At 50.2% G+C, this 23,576-nt stretch overlaps 1 protein-coding gene across 1 annotated transcript; it reads right to left on the bottom strand.

Moving 5' to 3' along the window:
- Window positions 1-3,418: 3,418 nt before the first annotated feature.
- On the bottom strand, window positions 3,419-23,131 carry SF3B2 (splicing factor 3b subunit 2). The gene is made up of 21 exons (XM_083591755.1): window positions 22,925-23,131; window positions 20,991-21,037; window positions 20,587-20,664; window positions 19,330-19,578; window positions 18,385-18,493; window positions 16,966-17,051; window positions 15,537-15,642; window positions 14,609-14,697; window positions 13,190-13,414; window positions 12,432-12,566; window positions 12,012-12,092; window positions 10,777-11,004; window positions 9,595-9,744; window positions 9,086-9,175; window positions 8,508-8,615; window positions 7,569-7,676; window positions 7,281-7,423; window positions 6,647-6,748; window positions 6,254-6,353; window positions 4,483-4,668; window positions 3,419-3,662 (listed from the first exon to the last, which is right to left on the bottom strand). The coding sequence occupies exons 1-21, from the start codon at window positions 23,043-23,045 to the stop codon at window positions 3,591-3,593; spliced, it is 2,613 nt and encodes an 870-aa protein (XP_083447881.1). The 5' UTR covers window positions 23,046-23,131; the 3' UTR covers window positions 3,419-3,590.
- Window positions 23,132-23,576: the final 445 nt, after the last annotated feature.

Here is a 23,576-nt window from a genome sequence, read left to right as displayed (position 1 = left end):
GGTTCGCCAGAAGCGGCTTAGTCATGCTGGCCACATGACCCGGAAGCTGTACGTCGGCTCCCTCGGCCAGTAAAGCGAGATGAGCCCCAGAGTTGGTCATGACTGGACCTAATGGTCAGGGGTCCCTTTACCTTTACCTTTTTACCATGCTTTATCACGCTTCTTCTGTATTAAATGGTATAGATCCAGGTAGGTAGCCGTGTTGGTCTGACACAGTCGAAATAAATTTAAAAATAAAAAAAATTCATGCACACAAAAGCTTATACCCAGAACAAACTTAGTTGGTCTCTATGTTGCTACTGAACAGTTTTTTAATTTAAGCGGTATAGAAATGGTCCTTTAAGAATAAACCTACATCCCTTCATTTCAGTGGGTGTACTTTGAGTTGGATTTAGCTGGCTACATCCCGAAGTGGATAGGGTTGCCCTCATCCAGATGTACAGCCTGCAATTTCTCTCCCTCCCTCCTGGGAATCAGACACCCCTTCTCTCAATAAGCCCCCCCCCCCAAGATGGGGAAAGTCTTGGAGAATTAGAGCAGAAAATGCCACTTCCCCTCCCCTCCCCATCTCCGCCAGCCTCTCTTTTGTCCCAGCAGCCGGACACCCATTGTGCGCCGGGGTGAGGGGCAGGGGGCTGACCTGTCTACGAGGGGACAATAGCATGCATGCTGGAACTTGAGAGGTCCCCTTTGTTCCTCCCCGCCTCCCACCCCCAAGCCCCAGCCCTTCCTCCCATCTCCCCCTCCCCTCCCGGGGCGAAGGGCAGAAGCTTGAGCCACAAAGCAGCGATTGTGGCTGCGTCCCATGAGAGCGAGAGCAGAGAAGACAGGCAGATGCTGGCCTTAAAAGCAGCCTGGGACAAGTCTGCTGCTGGCGGAAAACACCCACACAGCTGGCATGCAGTGTCATAAAATCAGACAGGAGAAAGAGGTGCAACCACAGCTGGGACGCTGGCCCTGTCTCAGCCCAGCCAGCACACACATATTTTTGCTTCCAGCTTAGTGTGTCAATTTTGTTCTCAAAAAGCAGGTTCCAGCCAGCATGCCCAATGATCAGGGTTGACGGGCATTGCAGGGGGCTGGACTAGATGACTCTCGAGGTCTCTTCTACGATTATATGATTCTTGTCACCCCCTTTCTATACATTGTTTCTCTTCTACACAGCTGCTGCAAGTATGGCAGCTGTCCTCTTTCTTTACCTGTTTTGAGTGTGTTCAAAAGCATTGGTACCTTTCCATAAGCCTTACAACAATCTCAGAAGGTACACCAGTCCCCTTCCATGCCGGTGGCTGAGAGAATAAAAGCATTTGGACCAAAGACTGCTCAATGCAAGGCTGCTGAGCCTTCCCCCCCCCCCCAGCCAGAGGGCTGGCCAGAAGTTGGATGACCATCTGTCATGGATGCTTTAGTTGAGATTCCTGCATTGCAGGGGGTTGGTCTAGATGAATCTCTGGGTCCCTTCCAACTCTACAATTCTATAAGCCAGGAAATGGGGTGCAGGTATTGAGGGCCACAGCAGTAGCAGAGCACTTGTTTTGCAGCCAAAGCTGCCAGTTTCCAGACACGGCCTGGAGTCTTGTCTGAAACCCAGGAGAGATTTTACAATTCGGTGCAGCCAATGCTGGATCAATACGGACCAGTTGTCTTGAGTTGGCATAAACCAGTTTCCTATGTAATAGCAAACCACCACCCCCAGGCACCCACTTATAGACCTCTTCAGCTCCATTAACTGGTGAAGCTGCCTGACCCAGCTCCCCCCGCCCCAAGTGATTTCCTTAGGCAAAGGCTTCTGGTGGGTTTTTCCCTGAGCAATGTGAATTTGCTGGCCCCTGGTGGTCACAGTCCAAACTCCCTTCACTGAAAGATCCAGGACTTCTGACAACCGCAGGTACCAGCATCTGCTAGCTAGTCAATTCATGGTTTTTATCACATTTCAAAATGCTTTAGCAGCATGTTTGCATTCACAACAAACCTGAAGGTGTTTGTCATGAGGAGTGGCAGCTGCCTGGGGCTATGGCGAAGGTGGGACCTGGGGCAGAGACCAGAGCGCCTATTTGCTGCACAACACAGAGAGCATTGCAAAGCTTGGACAACAGACCAGTAGAGAAAGGGCAATATTGTTGTCACGACCTACCTCACAGGGCTGTTGTGAGGATAAAATGGAGCGAGGAAGAATCACGCAGGCCACCTTGAACTCCTTGGAGGAAAGGTGGCGTATAAATGTACGATTAATAAAAGAAAATTCCGCTTTCTTGTTTTCAAACAGCTCTAAGTTAAGCTCACCTTCTCCCTCGTACAATCACAAAGGAGAGATCCTGGCACTGAACATCATCTCAAATCCCCTTATATGCACCCGAACACTTAGACTCACCTTATGTGGGATGTGAATGTGTCTGAGATGGGAAAAGGAGGAAATGACAGCAACGGCAGACATGCAAAGGGTCTTGATAAAAGGTATTAAACCAGGGTTCCCCAATGTGGTGCCTGTGAGCACCCCAGCAACTGATACCGCCAGCCCTTGGCACATGCCAAGGCCCCCACCCCCTTTATTTTATTTCATAAAATAAATACACAGTTTGGTATTTTTTAAAAAAACTCAAAAGTAGTTTACAAAAAAACCTGTTTAAAATTCTTGTGTCTCATTTCTACTTTGGGGGGCTACAGGGTTGCCTGGTTTTTTGTGGCGGTGGGGAGGCTGCCAGATTTTTCAGTCCGTTTTCTTTGTTGTTGTTTTTTTGGGGAGGCACATTTGCCTGCTCTTGGGGAGGTCTCCAAGTATCAGCAGTGAGGTGGGTATTTTGTGTCCAAGGCAGTTTTAAGATTACCAAATGACATCCCCTGAAATCAAGCAGAAGCTCACAAGCAGCCAGGAAGAATTGGGTTGTGTGCATGTGCGCACACGCACACACCCAGAGCAGGGACTACTGTGAGCAGGAATGCACAAATCCAGTTATGGAAGCAGCTCGACAAAGCATTAGCATAAGAGAAGCAGTACAAGAGCTCACCCATACTCGTGCATTTTACCTTCCGTGCTTTAACTGAGTGGAGGGGCAGGGGGAGGTTGGTGGCAACCCTGGAAAGAGACAGCTTAAAGCTGGCAGGGTAACTGAGTGCAAGGAATAAAGTGGTGGAGAGATAATGACTCAGTGTGGCTCACCTGAATGCTGAGTCTGGAACAGGGGACTGGGGGCAAGGGATTATCTTTCTGGAGGTATGAATTTGCAAATAAACAACTGACCTCCTGTTTCAAAGCACTGAGGGGCGGGGGACCACAGACATGGAGCATACACATACACACCCTGCAAATTTCATGCTGAAGTTTACTTTCCTACCCACGGGACCTTGCAAAGGAAGACGCCCAAATCGCCATTGAGAGTAGAAATCATTCCACCCTCCTCCACCTAAGTAAACAAAGGCCTCCAGAGAGCAACTCTGACTTTATTTACAAAATATTCCACATCTTTATCCAGACGGAAGACACGAGAACAACACGAGAGCCAGTGGGTGCAAAGGAGAAATGGGAGCGGGAGGGAGGGAGGGGATTAAAAATGAACGACAAACAGGAACCGCAGAGACATTTCGGAGCTGGGCTAGAACTTGAATTCTTTGTACTTCTTGGCTCCTGCCCTGGTGTCCTGGGGCTGTGCTTTCCGCTTCTTTTGCTGGAGGAGCAGAGAGGGCAGTCACAACATGCTGATAATGCCGGAGAATTTGATTCCACCCCACCCCCCACAAAAAAACCCCAATGTGAAAAGGCATATATGCATGCCTGCACACACCCCTCCCCACCCGCTATGCAACTGCATCACCTCTCCCAAACTGCTGTGTGAACTCCACCCGCCGCCCCCCTTACTTCCCTTAGGGCCCTGTACTCTCTTTTCCCCTCCTCTGCCTTTCCTTGGCTTCTTGCTACAAGTTTCTGACGGGGCCTGCTGCTTTCGCTGTCCCCCTTCCATCCCAAACACCTGACAGGCTCTCTTGGCCCCCACCTCCCTGCCAGCAACCCAGCCTCTGTCCCATCCCTGAACCCCGCTTGAATTCCTCTCCCCAAAGCCACCCACAGCCCTTTCACCTCCCTCACAGCAGCTGCATTTTGTCATTCTAGGACAGGGTTTCCCAAACTTGGGTTTTCTGCTGTTTCAGGAATACAACTCCCATCATCCCTAGTGGTCATGGGTGATGGGAACTGTAGTCCAAAAACAGCTGGAGACCCAAGTTTGGGAAACCCTGTTCTAGGACATCCCATGAGAGGGATAATGGAGAACCTGCTTGGCATGCAGAAGGACCTGGGGTCAATCCCCAGCACCTCCAGCTTAAGATCAGATAGCGGGTGCCGGAAAAGGCCCTTCTCTCCCGCAGAGCCACTTCCAGAGTACACAGTGCTGGAGAGAGGCAGGCAAAGAGCCTGGCCTGTGGGAGCTCTCCATGGCTTGGCCAACTGTCCAGGCTGGCAAGTCCCCTCCATTCCACAGGTCCCCTCACCTTCTGCTTGGCAGCATGCTCAGCCACCATGTCGCTGAAGTCCTCCTTTTCCACCTGGGCTTGCTGCTCCCGCACGTGCTCCTCGTACTTCTGCGTCATGGCCATGGGGTCCAGCTCCAACTCCTCGGGGGCCAAGGCCACCTCCACGCCCTGGATCTCTGGCCCGGGACCTTTGCGGCTCATCACCTGCAAGCAAACGCAGGGGAGGGAAGGAGGGAGGAGGCAGCCAACAGCGGATACTGGTGTAAGGTGTTTGCAGGTGGGTGGGTCACTATCTCTCACCTCCCAAACCACAGGCAAACACAGAGGGGTGTTGCTGGCAGCCCACCTCTCAGCTGTGGAAGCCGAGAGTTGCCTGCAAAAGCCTTGCTTTGGAGTAAGTCCATCCACAGGAAGGCGGGCAAGCCAACACGGGGGACTCCCCAACTGAGGGTATCACTCAGGAGCAACTGCCCAACTCCTGTTCACACATGCTTTATGGACAAGCACTCGTTTGTCTCTCTTCGCACACACGCCATGTTGCGTGTGTGCATCCATACACCTCTCTCACTGAAGTCCCACTTTCCCACCTGCGACTCTGGTATCCAAGTAATTTCTGCTTCACAAGAGACCCGCTGAAATTAATGGACCTAAGTTGCCACCCATGTCAATGGGTCTATTCTGAAAGTAAGTGTGTGTGTCTTGCGTGCAGAGAACCAGGCTCCACCAATGCAAAGTTGTCCTTACGAACAATTCTTGAGGAGGTGGTCTCATCTCCCACTTCCTTTGATTTAACTCTCTTTTCAAGCAACAGGGAACAGGAATTAAAACATTTGAAGCAAGGGTTCTTTAAGCTTAAAGTGACACATGTCTGTAAAGACCTACAGGGCAGTAATTTTAATTTATTATTATTTTTGTTCTTTTGCCCCTGCAGAGTGATGCAGTGGTCGAACTTTGCTCCAGGACAGTTGTTAACTTTCCTTCTCTCCGTCCCCAGTCTAGTATATCTGAAGCAGAAGCCAGGTGGCTGCCCCTCCAAGCCTGCTCTGCTCACCTATGCCTAAAACTGAATTTGCTTGCTTTAAGAACACATACATAATAATAATAATAATAATTTATTATTTGTACCCCGCCCATCTGGCTGGGTTTCCCCAGCCACTCTGGGCGGCTTCCATAGAAACCAAAAATACACTAAAATACACTGCACACCTTGTTCCAAAAATGGGTTTCAGGGCAGCGTATGCACAAAATGAAAACCCACAAAGCAGCAATTGAAAGCATAAATCAATGGAACAAAAATAAAAAAATAAGGGGGGGGGGCGGAATGCAGCAGCCCAAGATGCCTGGGCAAATTTTTAAAAAGTTTTTAACCTGGTGCGGCGAAGTCTACAGTGCTGGCTCCAGGTGTCCCTCAACTAAGAGAGCATTGCAGGGTTGAGGGGCCACCACAGAGTAGGTACTGTCTTTTGAACATTCAGAGGGTTCCTCTCCTACAGGGAGAATGCACAGAAGGCTCTGATGTTTGAGGTAGTGTGCCTCCAGATACTGGGAATCACAATGGAGGGGGAGACTGTTGCTGCATTCAGGTCCTGTTTTTAGGCTTGCAGGAGGCATCTTGCTGGCTACTGCAAGAACAGGATGGAGGACTAGATGAGCCTTTGGCCAGGTCCTGCTGCCAGGCCCTTCCTACATTCTTAAAACACATGAGATTGATATGGGAGGTGCTCCTTCAGCTATTTGGGCCCCAAACATCCTTCAGCAGAAGGCAGAACTAAAGCCAGCCTCTTCTTACCGTCGCCATGTCATAGATGTGCGTGGAGCCCATCATGGCCCCACCGACTGTCGCAGTCCTCTTCTCTGGCAGAACGGTGAAGAGCTGGGGCGTCTCGCTGCTATTGAGGAGAACATGAGGGAGAGAAGAAACGCTCAGCATCATGGGAAAGGGCAGTGAGTGGATGGGCGCATATTAGCCAGGAAGAATCTTGCCACACGTGGTGGAGACAAAGCTCTGGGCCAGTGCTAACAGGTTCTTCCACAAGGGAGGGGAACCTTTGGCTTGTGGGCCAATCGTGGCCTTCCAGGCTCCCCTGTTTGACCCATGATTTGAGCAAGCCACACCCACCTGCTCCCAAAGCACCCAACCACCCCCGGGAGGCAGCTGAGGAAAGAAGAAGCCAACACTTACCCATCCATGGCCTCCTCGATCTTCTTCTTACGCAGTTCAATGAGTTCAGGCGTCTCCATGCCAGCGGGGACCGAGGAGAAGCCCCCAGGCGTGATCAGACCACTGGAGAAAGATCAGAAGGGGTGGTCAAAGGCCAAGCCAAATTCGACCAGCTGTCCCCCTCCCATGAATGAACAAGCAATGGTCTCAAAACAACTCTAGTCCCAGAGATCCACTCTGTCTCTGCAGGGGTGTCTGTGTGTCCTGGGCAAGTCGGGCCCAGCTCCTCCTCCACTAATGCCCATTTGCTTGCCCTTGGCCTCTGCCTGAGTCAACCTTCCATAAATAACCCTGGTGGCCTCCATAAGCTTTGGACTACGGCTCCCAATAACCCCAACCAGCGTGGCTTAGAGAAAAATGCAAGGTAAGTGGGGGAATGTTGTGCCACTTCCTCATCACCAGCGACAGAACCAGGGGGCGCAGGGCTGGTTGGGGGAGCAGTGGACCCTCTTGGCAGGGACGTGGGTGCCAGGCAGGTGCCCAGCAATGGCAGACACTGATACTTGCTCAGCGAAAGCATGGCAAGAGGGAGCGTCAGGCACTTAAAATCAGAGATCTGTAGAGCCGGAAGGGACCCAGAATCACAGCTACTTGCCTGTCTGCTGGAGTGATGAAACCCGTCTCGTCCGGTTTCTCTTCATCACTCTCCTCGTCTTCTTCCTCCTCAGAGGATTCTTCATCGGAGGGCTCCAGTTCTCCCCACGGTGTCCGGTCGATCTCTTCCTCCTCTGTCTTGGTCTAATGGCGGGGGAGAGAAAACGTGATCCCATCACCTCCCAGGCCAGCAGATCCAAACGCAACACAGAGCAAGGGCTCTGGACAAGCGGTCAAACCCAGAGGTGGCGACCCTAGCCGCCAAGCAAGTGAGGCTCCCGATGCCTACCTGGAATTCAGCCGCGTTGGTCCCAAAGACATCTCCGTAGAGGGGCTTCCCAGTCTCATCCACTGGAGGCTTGCCCCAGCCCCCAGCGTGGTACCCGAATGAGCATCCCTGGAGGAAAAAGGGGGCGAAGGGGAGTCAAGTCATTCAGCAGTGGACAGGAGGAGCTGGGAAGTGTTCTCTGGGCTCCTCCCCCCCCCCAATCCCAAAGCTCCTGAGAGTGCAGTGTTACTTTGTGGTGTGAGGGACTTCCAAGCCCCAGCTTGGATAGCTCAGTTGGTTAGAGCGTGGCGCTAATAACGCCAAGGTTGCAGGTTTGGTCCCCGTAAGGGAGAGCTGCATATTGCTGCACTGGAGGGGGTTGGACTAGGCCAGGGTTTCTAGCTGTTTTTGGACTACAACTCCCATCATCCTCAGCTAGCAGGACCAGTGGTCAGGGATGATGGGAGTTGCAGTCCCAAAACATCTGGAGGGCCGAGATTGCCTATGCCTGATCTACAGTGACATACCAGCAGCTCTCTGTGATTTCAAATGGGTTTTCTCCCAGCCCTGCCTGGAAATCCCAATAGGGATTGAGCTTGGGACTTCCAGCACACATGAGACACAGCTCCCCCTGCTACAGGCCCTGCCCACCAAGCCCTGATGGGTAGACCCCACTGGGACTGGTGGGGTGGAAGACAGAGGAGCCAACTCATTCCAGTTTCACCCCCATTCTCCTCTTCCCCGCTGAGTTCTACAAAGGCAACACCGAGACTGAGCTGCCACCCCTTGGAATGGTTGTAAGAAGGCAGGGAGGCAGGGGCTGGCTGAGGGCAGGCGGAGGCTGGTGGGGCAGTGCCCCGTTTAGAGCCACTAATAATAATACAGGTCGCCAACTGGCCATCTGTTTTCTAGCAAGTGAGAAAAAGCCAAGGTGGCAACGAAGGGAATGACTCTGCTCACCTCTGGGATCGGGGAATTCAAGCCCGGAATCTTCAGGTTGGGATAGGAGGGGGGCGGACCGTAGCGCTGCATGGCAATCAGCCAGGGAGGAGGGACTTTGTGTGCGTTCTTGTTGGCGGCGGGGAAGAAAAAAGACATTCATCAGTCACAGAAGCCTCTCTGCTTGCATTGCCCCAATCCCCCAGCTCCCCTTCCCCGCTATCTCATGCTGTACACACCACACACTGCTTTCTCACAGCCCTCCCCCTCCTGCGGCGGGGTTGCATTCAACGCTAGTCCTACTCAGAGAAGACCCCGGCTTCATCAATTTCAATCGGCCTATTCTGGGAAGGAAACAATCCACAATCTCCTACCCAAATACACTGCCCCAACCAGCTTAATTTACACTTCCTGAAAATAGCTTCACTCCTGAATTTGCTAAAATTGGCATCTGGAGGATGTAGGTGCCTCGGAAACCTGTTGAGCCGGCAGCCCGCATTCTGCCCACCTTTCCTCCAATTCCGCCTTCCACGAGAGCCCATCCTCCTGTCAGCCCTGGTGGCTGGGTGGGCCACTGGGCTTAACCTTCTGCCACTCACCGGCCCAACGGGCATGCCCAGCGCAATGCGCAACTCGTCGGACAGGTCCCCAGGCTTCTTCTCCTTCAGCCGCGTCTCAAACTCCTTACCCTGGCAGGGAAGAGGAGGTGAAATCAGAAAGGGGTTGGGTCCTCCAAATGGCTCCCTTCCCTCCCTCCTACCCACCCAACCCTTTCCAGAGGGAAGACTTGTCCAGACAACATGGCGCACCAGGGGGACTGGTGCTTGTCGGGGCTGGAGAGGTGGAAAGCAGGGAAACCGGGAAGGGGTGGTGTCAGAGCCAATGACAGATAGAGCAAACCAACTCAAGCCTTGTCCTTATCCTCCATCCCTGCAGAGTTCTACCAGGGCAGCGCTGCGATGCAGGAGCAGGGCAAGGCTGACAGCTGGTACCACCCCCTGAGCTGGCTCTAACTAAGGAGGCAGGCAGGTGGGGGCTGGCGGAGGTCGGAGGGGCAGTGTCTCATTCGCCCGCATGGGCCAGCCTCCACCGAGGGCTCCTCTGCTACCTCGTAATACAGGTCGCCGTGGATGGTCAGCTTGGGTTTGGTCTGCCACTTGAAGAAGGCGTCGTGCAGCTTCTGGTAATCAATATCGATTTTGCCCATCTTGGGACGAACTTTCTCCCTCATCTTGGACTTCATGGTCTTCTGCTCCTCCTAGGAGGCGGTAGAACAGGAAAGAAGTAGGTTACAAAACGGAGGCCTACATGTACCCTGTCTTTGCCAGGATGTATGAAATTTGGCCAAGGGTCACAGGTCGCCCAAAGACTACAGGGTAATGCCAGGTTTAACCATCTCCCTGAAACTGCTGGGAAATCTGGTTAGCACCAAGTTCAAAGTGTGCAGGCCACAATTCCAGGGAGGTGTAGGCTTCAGCTTCCTGAGGATCTCACGGTGGTAGCCAATGTTTGTCGTATTCAAAACAGACTCACTGAAAGCAACCAACACGACCAACGGAGGTTGATTAATCTCAGTGGCTCTGCTTTAAGTAAAATTTCATTGGACACAACCCTCAGCTGCCGCCCGATGGCAGGGGCATCGAAAAGGAGCAGACAAGGATCCAGTTCACTGGCTAGATCTAGTTCCCCACTGCTAGAGTACAGTGGTACCTTGGTTTACAAACTTAGTCCGTTCTTAAAACAAGGCGTGCTGCTTTCCCATAACAGCGGGGGACTCAATTTACAAATGGAACACAACTCAACAGGAAGCGAAACATTATTCCAAGGCAAAGTTCACAAACCAAAACACCTACTTCCAGGTTTGCAGCGTTCTTAATCCAAGCTGTTCATAAACTAAGCTGTTCTTAAACCAAGGTACCACTGTACTGGGGTCATGGGTCCCCCTGCCCATTTTGCTGCCCAATGTCAAATGATGGCCCCTGCCCAGCTCCTTGTGCAAAAGCAGACCAGGCGGGCAACAGGACGGCTTCCTCTCTGCCCCCGATGGAAGCTGGCTAGGTCAGGAGAGCGGCTCATGTGTGGCCCAGAGAGCTCTGTTCTGCAACTCCTTGCCTGAGGCAGCTACCCACTCTGCCTAACAGCTGGTCTGGTCTTGTGCACACGCAGATGGTGCAAAAGCGAAGGGCAGTCTAGGCAACTCCTGCCCCCCCCCCCCAAGCAAGCACTTGACACTCCTGTGAATTTCAGGGCGCTGCCTGTGTTTTTGGAGGGGAGGGGGACACAGACTGACCTTTTCCTGCAGAGCCTCTCTCATCTCCTGGATGCCCGTGCGCTTGATGAACTCGGGGAGCTCAAAGGGCGGCTTCTCGATGCCCCTCTTGCCTTGCAGATATTTGCGTTTGAAGCACCAGTGCCGGGGGACAGGGACAGAGTTGCGCGTGGCCTTCAGGTGGACGAGCAGTTTGGGGTCCTGAGCTGTCACGTCATGCATCTCCACCACGTCAGGACGGGCCACGAGCTGCGGGGAGGACAGGGCTGAAATGGGGCCAACTCTTCCTGCCCTTTGGGTCAAAGCGAACCCTTCCTATCTCACTCCCAACTCCACATGAGCACATGGTATTAATCCCACAGCAGAGGCAAGGCTGCACCTTAAGCCACAGCAGCCTCTCTAGATCCACAAATCACAGCCAGTTAGGAGTAGTGACGTTAAATTCTCAAGAATAATCTTTTGCAGAATATTCTCGAGAATATTGTCGATTAATGAGAGTATTAAGAGAATTTTCATTTAAAATAGGAGAATATTCATTTTAATAAATTGAAAATGATATAATAAGTCAATATACATGTTCATTCATGGGTAAACTTGTTCAGATGGCAACCAAAAACTGTACAGATACTTTTATTCAATGGGGCAATGCAGTGAGTTCATTCTTTGATTTTTTGCACCAACCTTGAAACTGAAAATTTAACATGACTCCCGTTAATCACTAAGCCCGCAACTAACCGTATATTTACCATCAACTTTGAATTCTAATTATATCATGTATGTATGAAATGTAGCTTTAAAGTAAAAGGAATATTAAAAAAAACCTCAGGTCCGCTACATGAGTGTGTTCTTTAAATGTGGGTTGTAAAACTGGTTTTTACATTAGAATTTACAGTTTGTGGAGAATATTCTCCAGATAATTTTCTAGCAGAGAATCTTCTTGAGAATATACTCCGGAGAATGTTCTCACCTCACATCACCAGTTAGGAAACCCTTCACATGTCACACATCATAGCTCCTGGAAGAGTAACATCTCTGTTTTGGGCCAGCTCTCAAATGCATCAGCAGTAGGCAGAAATTGGGGGGGGGGGCGGGGGCGGGCAGGAGGAAGGTGGAAGAACCAATGAGGGGACAGCCTCCTGGGATGGAAAGGCAGACTTCCAAATCCTTTTAAAGAGGGAATCAATTGTACCAGTGTCCCTCTCCCTGCTACCCTCCAAACAGACATGCACGTGCACACCACATACCAACAACCATACCTGCTTGAGCTCAGCCACCGTAAAGCGATTCATCCGCCGAAGCTTCTTCTTGGACAGTTTGGGAGCCTCTGGCTTCTTCTCCTGCACACAGTAGGGAGGGGCAGGCCGTCATTTCCTCTTATTGTTAACTTGCACTTTATTTCAAGTACTGTGACTTCCACAGCACTCCCCCCAGCCCCCACCGTCCGCCTTGCAGACTCCCAAAAGCTCAAAAGGAAGGAGTTGCTGCACCCCGGATTCCACCCCGGGAACCTGACAGTCGGGAGGCAGGCTGCCTCTGAACTTGGGAGGTTTCACTCTTCAGGAGTTAGGAGACACCTGTCCATTTGCATCACGGGGTCTGGCAAGCAGTTCTTAGGAAGCGAGGGTCCTAGGCAGGCGGAGGGAGAGCATTTCTGCCCACCCCTGAGCTGCACTCACCTGCTCATCATCCGAGCTGTCATCACTGTCTTTCCTCTCCTCCTCAAAGCCCTTCTTCTTGGGGAGAGCTGAACTGGCCACCTTGTCTGCTTTCTCTGGTTCCTTCTCCTTGTCCTTTTTAACATCATCGGTCAGCTGTGGCAAGGGAAGAGCAAAAGGTGAGGCAGGGACTCCCAATTCCTCCTCCTTAGAACTAAGCACACGCACAGGGAAGCAGTGGAGTCTCTCTCTTCTTATAATGTAAACTAGGTCCCAACACTTTCCATAGAAAGGTAAGGAGAACTTGCCATGTTTATCAAGCCCTTTAGAGGAGCAATAATGCTCACTCCTGACTCCCATCAGTCCCACCATTAATGGTTAGGGATGGTGGGACTTTAATACATTTAATACGTTTTCAGCAAAAGTTCACATGCACTTGTTTGACAGGCATTTCTAACGATCTGAGATTCTTCCCCATAAAAAAGTAATTTTTATTTGTTACATTCATATCCCATATACAGTGGTACCTCCAGTTGTAGACGGGGTCCGTTCCGGAGGTCCGGCCGGATCCCGAGGTTTTCGCAACTGGAGAGACCACTTCTGCGCACACACACACATGGCGGTAGAGTGCTTCTGCGCATGCGGCAAACCCCCCAAAAAATACTTCTGGGTTTGCCGCTTACGCATTCCAAAGTTTTCGTAACCAGAGGGATACATAAGCGGAGGTTCCATTGTAAATGCAGGGGACGAGATCAGGAAATCCCAGGCCCTCCTCATACCTTGAATGCCTCAAAGATCCTCTTGAAGAAAATGAAGTTGGGGTCATAGATCTCTGGCTCCTCTGTGACATACTCAATTTCCACTGGGCCATCGCCCCCAGAGTCCTCCCCACGGCCCTTGGCATCCTGGGAAGGTGGGCTCTCTTTCGGGGACGTGCCCTGCTGCTGCTGCTGCTGCTGCTGCTGTTTCTTCTTCTTCTTCCGGTTTCGCCGCTTGCGGTTTTTCTGTCAAGCGGACCAAATGTGCTCACTTAGATTTAACAAGATTTACATACCACTAAGCTGCTTAAAATAGGATACTAGTAAGAAAACACAAATAAAATAATTAGACTTAAAACAACCCAAATATACATAATAAAATTGTACGTCTGGGCAGGCTTGTCTAAACAAAAATGATTTTAGCAGGCATCAATAATGGTACAACACTAATATCAATAAGCAGGGAGTTCCAGAGAGTACGTGCTGCCACACTATATTGGCACACTGCAGCAACTTTAATGTTTTGTTTTTTAACTTTCAGGATGAATTAGCCTCCTGAGGCCATTTAGAAGAAGTCGAACAAAAGTAAGATCACAAATTATTAATAATCAAGAAAGCATTAAAGCAGCAGCAGATAAAACAGGGATCAACACACAGCACCATAGTGGAATAAAAAGGGTCTTGTGAGGCTCTCCTAAAGGCCAACAAGGAGGGTGTCAAATGCATTTCCCCTGGGGAGGACTTCCCAAAGATGCGGGGCCAACACAGGACAAATTTCCTCTGATAGGGCAACATCACTGCCTCCAAGGCAGCCCAGCTCTTAGGAACCAGCTTTTTCTACCACCTGGGGGGAAACATCCTCTGCTCATGCTCTAGTCTCACTTGACTGAGCCCCTTTCCACACCCCCTTTTTATACAGCTGCCTGAACACACCGCCCATCGGTAAGCTTCTGCTCGCCTTAAAAGGCCAGGACAGGACAGCTTTGCAGAGGGGCCGACAGCTTACAGAAAATGGAGGCTCCCACTGGCTGCATTCAGGGGTGGCCAACTTGCCCTGACCACTGGTCGTGTTAGCCAGAGCTGGTGGGAGTAATTCAGAGTGGGAGAATCTGTGGCTCTCTATATCAGTGGTTCTTTAGCCTTTTGGGGGGTCACCGACTCCTTTGAGAATCTGATGAAAGCTATGGATCTCCCCCCCCAAAAAATGCATATGAACACAAAAACACAAAAACACAAAAACACAAAAGTTTTCATATGCACATTGCATTGGGGGGGGATTGTGCATGTGTGTGCCCCATTCATAGGCTCCAGAGTTTTAAGACCCCTGCTCTAGAGGCTGTTGGACTACACTGTTGTCCTAAACCACTGGACTGGGAGTCACAATGTCATCTGGAGGGCCAACAGTTCCCCCCACCCCTTCCGTAGTTCCTGCCTCCTCACCTCTTTCTTTGACAGAGCCAAAGCATCCTCTTCAGCATCTGAAGCAGAGATACCAGCCAACACCCTCAGGTCAGTCTCCATGTCATCATCTATGGGAAAAGCACAAGTGTGAGGGAATGAGTAGCAGAGAAGATACAGGAAGCCTGGCCTAATCATCTCTGCAGAAAGTCTGCATGCTGGCAAGTCCACCCGTCAGTCAGCCATGATCTGCCACAATCTGCTCTTCGGCTGCCTTTACTGCCATTCCGCAACGTGCAGAAAGAAGGCATAGAATGTGATGTGGGTCTCAGAACCCAGCTTGAGAGGGCCCAGAGCGTGTGAGTCACAAGTTCAGTGGCCAGATCCTCCAGAGCGCTTGGCCTCCTCCAGTTGATGCGACATCACACACGCATGACGCGCTTCGGGACACCTCAATCTTGGGGCAACCTGACACCTCTGGTTAGAACTAAAATTTCAACTCCTATATTGGTTATGTGACCGCACAGAACACACACAAGTTCACCTAGAGCAGGGCTAGAGAACCTCAGACCCAGGGGTTAAATGCGGCCCTCCAGGTCTCTCTGCCAGGCCCTTGGGGCTCTCCACGGGCCACACCCACAACTGGCCTTGCTCCACAGCCTCCTTGAGTGTTTCTGCCTGGCTGGAATGTGTCCTTGAACTCTGATAATGCTTCACGCTTGCCTAAATGGAGGATCATAGAGGGGGATTTGTGAGTGCTCGCAGAAACCAGTCTACTGCAGGAAGCTAAAATTCACATTAGTTGTTCCGCCCCTTTTTGCCTCTGGCCCTGCCCACCACTGGCACGTGCCCCCCCCCCCCCCGGAAGGTTACCCAGGAGAGAATGCAACCCTTGGGCTGAAAAAGGTTCCACAGCCCTGACTGCGTGTCTCAATTTCGACTTTAACCTTTGCCTCAGGCGACCCAGTACCTGTGGCACTCGGCACAGCCGTAAGCTCCTCCTGGCGAATCTCCTTCAGCTGGAGGATCTTCTCCAGGGCTTGAGGGATTTTGGGACCCACGCCGGACTCATCAAGCTGGAAGGCGAAACAAAGTTTCTTAGACAAAAGTGGCCTCATTCTGCTTCCAAATGCAGGTATTTCAGCTTTTGTCTAATCCTGAATTTGTTTTCATTCAAGCTGTGTCTCTCAAGAACACAGGCTGTACCAGACAGCACACTCCCAGCACCACCCATATCTGACTGCTTGAACCTCCCTCCCATCTGAAGCCAACCTAGGGCAAGAATGCCTATTCCCTAACTCACAACCTCCCACAAGATAGCCACCAACTTTGTTGTTTAGTAGTGTCCGACTCTTCGTGACCCCATGGACCAGAGCACACCAGGCACTCCTGTCTTCCACTGCCTCCCGCAGTTTGGTCAAACTCACGCTGGTAGCTTCGAGAACACTGTCCAACCATCTCGTCCTCTGTCGTCCCCTTCTCCTTGTGCCCTCCATCTTTCCCAACATCAGGGTCTTTTCCAGGGAGTCTTCTCTTCTCATGAGGTGGCCAAAGTACTGGAGCCTCAGCTTCACAATCTGTCCTTCCAGTGAGCACTCAGGGCTGATTTCCTTCAGAATGCATAGGTTTGATCTTCTTGCAGTCCATGGGACTCTCAAGAGTCTCCTCCAGCACCATAATTCAAAAGCATCCATTCTTCGGCAATCAGCTTTCTTTATGGTCCAGCTCTCACTTCCATACATCAGTACTGGGAAAACCATAGCTTTAACTATATGAACCTTTGTCTGCAAGGTGATGTCTCTGCTTTTTAAGATGCTGTCTAGGTTTGTCATTGCTTTTCTCCCAAGAAGCAGGCTTCTTTTAATTTCGTGACTGCTGTCGCCATCTGCAGTGATCATGGAGCCCAAGAAAGTAAAATCTCTCACTGCCTCCATTTCTTCCCCTTCTATTTCTCAGGAGGTGATGGGACCAGTGGCCATGATCTTCGTTTTTTTGATGTTGAGCTTCAGACCATATTTTGCGCTCTCCTCTTTCACCCTCATTAAAAGGTTCTTTAATTCCTTCTCACTTCCTGCCATCAAAGTTCTGTCATCTGGATGGCTTTAAAAGAGGATTAGGCAAATTCAGGGAGGAGAGGGCTATCAAAGGCTACTGGTCACAAAAGCTACGCTCTGTCCTCCATTATTTGGAGGCAGCAATGCTTCTGAAAACCAGCTGCTGGAAACCACGGGAGAGGAGAGGGTTCTTGTGCTTGGATCCTGCTTGCTGGTGTCCCACGGGCATCTGGCTGGCTGCTGGGAGGTCATCTTAACTCGCTCAATTTCTCCCGTTCCCCAAAGCAGTTTCCCTGCCACCCTGCCAAGCCTACCACCCCCCACATCTGCAACAACTAGTCTTACCTCACGGCTGTCCTCTCCAGGAGGAGGTGGGGGGCCACGGGGTCTTGGACCAGGTGGTCCAATGGGCGAGCCCACAGGGGGGTTCCCTAGGAAAAGATTGGCAAATGAACTCCCAACGGGAAAGCAACGCAGTAACAGCCACCGTCAATGTGCCACCTCCCTACTTGTCAGAAGAACCTGCATACTTTGACATCCCTTGAAAAGCTTTCACGCCCATTCCAAGACAGAGGGTGGGGGATCTGTAGCCCCGCAGATGCTGTTGGACTCCAACTCCCATCAGCCCCTGTCAGCATTACCAACGTCATGGATGGTAAGAGCTGTGGTCCAACAATATCTGGAAGGCCACAGATTCCCTGTGGGGCTTAAATCTCTGATTTAAGCAAGTTTCTAGCCCCTTTGGTTCTCAAGAGCTTCAAAGATGGAGAGCAAGACTGAGTAGTGTCTGAGCAACCTCTTTAGCTCTTAACTCCACTCTATAAGTGCCAGTTTGCATTTCTAGGCTTATTATAAGTTATTGTAAGTTTAAGCTAAGTCTGCTGCAACTGGATTTCTTATGGACAGGGCCAAGCCTGAATGTATTGGATTTGTGACCATTATGCTCATTTGCCTTCAGTAGCAGTAAAGCTCTGCTGGATGAAATATTAATTGCCTCTGGCCTATTTTTTGGGAATCCTGCAAGTTTTTTAAGTTTTTACTTTGCTAACTATACGTTGAAATTTACTCTGGATCAATACTGAGTAGAATTCCATGACAATAAGTACCAAAATATGCAGATATATTTGCTCAATTTTAACACAAGCCACTAAACTCAGCTTTCCTAAGTGCAATTTTAGTTCTGCACATACAACCAAGCCAACAGTCCCACCTTCCATAAATTTATCCAGCTCTTCACTAAAACTAGGATGGGGGTGTAACATCCCTTGGCACAGAACCCCAGAGTTAACGTTTTGAGCGGTTGTGGGGAGAGTTTCATTTTGATTCTCTCAAGATTCCCTGCCTGGCATTTTTAGCAAACAACTTCAAAGATTTGCCATTCCTGCAGTTCAACAAGTTACTGCACAATGCAATTTGGGGCCTGCTTTTCACTGAGAGGGGTACAGACTCAAGAGGGATAACCCTTGCCAAAACACCTCTTTTTAAGGTGGGCATAAATACTTACCTTTCTTAAAAATAAATAGATAGATAGATAGATAGGAAGGAAGGATTTTGGGCTCCCCTCCCATGACACCATGTAATATGCTGTTCCTTGAAATACGAATAAGTGGGAATGGATTCCTAGCCAAAGAGTATGTGAATGACACAGAGTGAGTGAGGTCTGACACTCTTCCTCCCTGAATGATTCTGGCAAGACTGCCTGACGCTGCTTGCCCTCTTTGCATAAACGGGCCAGAGTTCCCTCTCTGATGCAAAGGGACTTACCTCTTGGGAGCCCCTGAGGTCTTGGCCCCAAGTCTGGAGCAGCCCGAGGTACAGAGGGGGCCAGCTTAGACATCTCTTGCTGGCGCTCCTGTTCCATAAGGACAGCAGCCTGAAACGGGAAGAGAAACCACACAGATTCTAACATAGGAAGCTTTTTATAACAAATCACACAATTGATTCATCATGCTCAGGAATGTCTACATCGACTGATGTCTCCAGGATTTCAAACAGAATATAGTTATAAATTAGCCTCTTGCTTATGTACCATAAGTATGTATACAAACTCAACAAGAGGTGTGAGTTTGCTTCTGCCATGTTACCTCATTTATATTAGGTCTAATTTGAGACAAGCAAACTCTCGTCTCCTCACCAACACAAAAAAGCCTTTCTCTTTTCTGATCTTTCATAATCTGTTGGAGTTGAAAAATCCCTGTTCACAACAGTATGTCATGGAGAACTATGAAAGAATAGCTAATGCTTTTGCTCTCCTTTTGAAAATATATCTATCCATATTCTGCAAATAACTAAAAATATTTTGATATTATACTATACTACACTTAAAAGTTTCTTTGATTGTCCTTGAATCTTCCCACTGCACTTGCCATCCTCTCCTGCTAGACCCTTTGAGAACCACTGATCTAAAGGGAGAGGTGAGTAGGAACATTCAGTTCACAGTATAAAACAGGGATGGGACCCTCCAGCTGTTGTAGGACTACAGATCCCAACATCCATGACCACTGACCACAAGGGCTGGTGCTGATGGAAGCTGGAGTCCGACATCTGGAGGACCACAGGCTCCCCATCTCTGGTCTCACTCTTGCGCTCCCTCTCTCACACACACAAACGCACAGGCTGCAAACATGTTCTGCAGCACAGCAGAGTTCATGTTGCTGGGAGCTGTTGAATTACGAGACACAAACACAGAGGAACAGAGCAAGCCATTACCTGCTTGACTCGCTCCTCCTGCTGGATCAACATGGCTGCTTGCTGCTGAGCCAGCTTCAGCCGTTCTTCCTCAGGTAACACAGATGGATCCACCGCCTGCATACGGAGAGGTGGGCCCAGGCCAGGGGGTGGAGGAGGCGGCCCCACCGCCATGGGGAAGTTGAGGCCCATGCCAGGGGGCGGAGGAGGCGGCGGTGGCTGCATTGGCGGCATCCCCATGGGAGGGGGCGGCAGAGGCATCCCGGGATGCTGCAAGAGAGAAGGCGGCAGCTGTGGGAGACGTTGGAAGCACAGTTGGCTCAGGTTTTTAAGGATTCCTGTGTGACACAACCACCCATGAAGAGAATGACAAGAGGAGTTAAAGATCCAGACATATGGGATGGGTGAGACCTTGTGTGGAAGCAGTACGTATGAAAAGTTCTAAAAGTCTTTGTGGCTCTCAAGCTGGACGTGAGCCAGGAAGGTGATGCATCTGCTGAAAAAGCAAATACATTTTACGGCTACATGAACTCAAGCATAGCATTGTGGCAGGTTCCACGCTATTCTGCACTGGTCAGGCTGCATCAAGAGCAGGTGGGGGGAACCCTCTGGCCCTCCAGATGTTCCTAAACTACAACTCTTATCATCCCTGACCACTGGTGGGGCTGATGGGAGTTGTAGTTCAGCAACATCTGGCAGAAAAAAGGGCTCCACGTGTATGATCTAGACTAGAGAGTCCTATAGATGTCCATAATTTTGGATGTAACATTTTAAGAGGTAATCTAACAAACTGGAGTGCAATCAGAAGAGGGTGATCTGAAGGGGGGCATCTGGGATATAATAATGTGTTTGTGGGAGGAGGATTATTGCTTTGGTTTTGTTTTATTATGCACTTTGTGTTCTCATTTTGCATTTTTATGTTGTGAATCACCCTGTGATCTTCAGATGAAGAGTAGTATACAAATTTAATAATAATAATAATAATAATAATAATAATAATAATAATTTGTATAAATTAAGTTTTAATTTTGATGTATAATTTCTGTTCATACATTTCTGTTTGCTACAACCAGTATTCGGTTGCCTTATTAAACTTGGGTCTTTCACAGCCCTCCTACCGGACATTTTTTAAACAAACATACCAGAGATGAACCTGAGAGTGAACCCAAGACCTTTTTCATTCAAAGCACATGGGCTGCCGCTGAGCTTATGGCCTCTCTTGAAGCCACTGAAGTCTCATAACAGTGGCCAAAGAGGTTTCCTGGATATATCACTCACCTGTCCTGGCATGGGGGGCAAACCCGGCTTATCTCCATCATCTCCTCGCAGAACTGGCCTGTTGAGCACTATCCCAGTCTGTAAAGAAGGAGATGGAACAGTAGTAGAGGCAACCATCAACATCATCGTAAAATTTACTGCCTGCCCCTCGCCACAAGGTCCCAGGGCAGGTTACAAAGGACACCCATCTGCACTGTGAGAGAAAGAAGAGGGCATGGGAAGCAGGCATAGACAACAACAGGGCCTTATTCAGTCTGACTGCCCTCCCCATCCCCTGGCCAACTTTAAATGTTTGGGGGATGTTGGAGAGAGGGTACAAGCCAATCCTTCAGGCAGCTTAATGCATTCTTATCCTCAAGTGTTCTGGATGGTCACATTTGTAGCCACAAGAAATACGGTCTCACCTGAAGTGTGTAAGTCTGCAAGCGTTCTACCAGCTCCTCGCGGCCACCTGGAATGACAGAGAGACGTTGAGGGCATTCTGGGGTTACTCTATGTCACATGGGGTAAGAAGACAGGATTGGAGTTTAGGGCCAACAGTCCTGCACCAACACTCCTCAAGCTCATCTCTGACCACCACCCCCCAACCATTCCCAACATCCTGACCATATTGTACCAACAAAACAACTCCCTCATCATCTCCCATTCACCTTCAATAGGGAAAATCCCCAGACTCTCACACATACCCTTCTTTCTGCAGGTCAAGAGCACAGCCTTGACATTATTAATTATAGCATCCAGGCATCCATTTCAATAGACAACACTGGGCTACATGGACAATAAACCATTACACAGGAAGCTCCTGCAGCCAACTGGAAGCCACGGAAGACCCACTGGATGTTCAACTTCCAAAAATAGTTCGCAAACTAGAACATTCACTTCTGAGCTTGCGGCATTCAGGAGCCAAAATGTTCGAGAACTAAGCTGCTCAAAAACCAAGGTACAACTGCACACAGAGATGAAGCCTGAATACAACCTCTCTGCTGTATTATGCCCCAAAATCTGGCAAATACACTGTTCTCTTCACCTGCAGCCCCTGGAAAGCTGTATTTGAGTGTGGAGAGCCCAAGTCAACACTATTTCACATATGCCACAAATGTAAAAACTACAACCTGAACCTCCCTCTTCTAACTAGCAGGGTTGAGGAACTCAGAGCCTTGGGGCCAAATGTGACCCTCTATGCCTCTCTATCTGGCCCTTGTGGTTCTCCCTAGGTCACTACCACTCTCCTTGGCCCTGCTCTAACCCTTCCTCCAGTTATTCTGCCTGGTTAAACTATGTTATTGAATGTCTCAATTGCCTGGAGTGAAGTACATACAGTGTAGTGGTTCAAGTGTAGGACTAGGGTCTGGGAAACCAAGCTTCAAATCACCATTCACCCTCCTAAGACACCCAACTTCCTGCTGTTCTCTGGCCCCAAGGATTCACTGCCAGCTTCATAACCCCTCCCAATTTCCCCAACCTCATCCACTAAAATCCCTTATTCTTCTCCCTCTCTCCAACATTCCCCCTCTCTTCCTGTTCTGATACGTTTCTGCTCCCCTGCAATAATAACTCACTGATCTTGGAAGCCAAACTAACCAGCTCTAAAGTCTCTAATCCCACTATGGATACATTAAAGGAATTTTCAGAACAGGTAAACATCATCACACCAAATGAAATTTGGAAATAACAACTCAGGCCTCACCTACATTACTGAACCCATAAAAAGTGTTTCCCCCCCTTTAAAAGTGCAATCCATGAACTCTTATTCAGAGGCTCATACAAAGATGAACCACAACTCCATGGCAGAGACCATGCTTTAAATGCAAAAATCTGACACTCAGCTGCATTCCACCACTGCCACCAAAGCTCCTAAGAGCCCTTTCGCATCCCCCTCCCATGACTCCCCTCTTCCTAAAAAGAGTGCAGCTCAGCACTTCGCATGCAGAAGACTCCAGGTTCAAATCCTCGACGGCAGATGGTCAGAGCAGTTCAATACTGCGCCAATTGCGTGAACCAGCCACAGCCTCTCAGCCTACCCTGCCTCACAGGGTTGTTATAAGGATGAAATGGGGGGTGGGAGACACCATGTACGCCGCCTAGAGTTCCTTGGGGGCGGAAGGAAAGATGGGGTGTAAATAAATGCGATAAAGCTGAAATAAATATAAGGCAACTGCCCGTGCTCCCTGTCCCCCCCTACCCTCGTTCGCCCGCCCACTGCACCTTCCCCGCTCCCTCCTGCTGCTTCCACACTACGAGGGTCCTTCCAGATCACGGGAAAGGCCTGCAGGATCCTGTCCCCCCCACCGGCAGGCTGTAAGCGCCCCCTGCCCCGCCACAAGCAGGGCCCGCTCACCCTGCGTGGGAGCCCCGATCTCGGCCAGCTTGGCCTGCAGCTCGTTGGGGGACCAGGCCGCGTATCCTGGCAACGGCATCTCCCCTGCCTTGGGGGGCTCCGAATGCACCTCGGACGCCATCTTGCCTTTTCCCCGCCGCGCTCACGCGAACTCCGCCGAGCGCACACAACGCAGAGCGCCCAGCTGAGACCGCGCGGCCACCGTACGCGCTACGGCGGCGGCGCCTCCCGCCCAATCAGCGGCAGCGACGACAGAATGGCGCGTGCCCAATGAGGAAGCTTTGCGAGGGCGCAAGCCGCGGCGAGTATAGAGAAGCGGCCAATCAGAGGACGGGGATGCCGCATTCTATTCAGGAGCGGGAGGGTTAAGTCGCGTTGGGTACTGGGCTATGTAGTTTAGCTGAGCTTCGATGTCTCTAGTTGCGGCCTTTTTTATGTGTGTATGTTTCTGGCGCACTCAAAGCACAGCCTTTGATAATTTGAACAGTATCCTCTGTTTGCTCACTGGCCATATTTATTAAGTATCACACAGAGATTACTGCGTTTTGTCCAAGGGTCTCAAGGCTGTAGTACACAACCCACTGTTTTGAACACATGACAGTATCCAAATAGAAGTGAGTTTGCACACTCCACACACATTTCTCCAGCACTG

Source organism: Podarcis filfolensis, assembly GCF_964270895.1.
Source record: "Podarcis filfolensis genome assembly, chromosome: 16".
NCBI classification, from domain to species: Eukaryota; Metazoa; Chordata; class Lepidosauria; order Squamata; family Lacertidae; genus Podarcis; species Podarcis filfolensis.
Note: the sequence above shows the minus strand (reverse complement) of the source record. Positions and strands in the feature narration are given on the sequence as shown.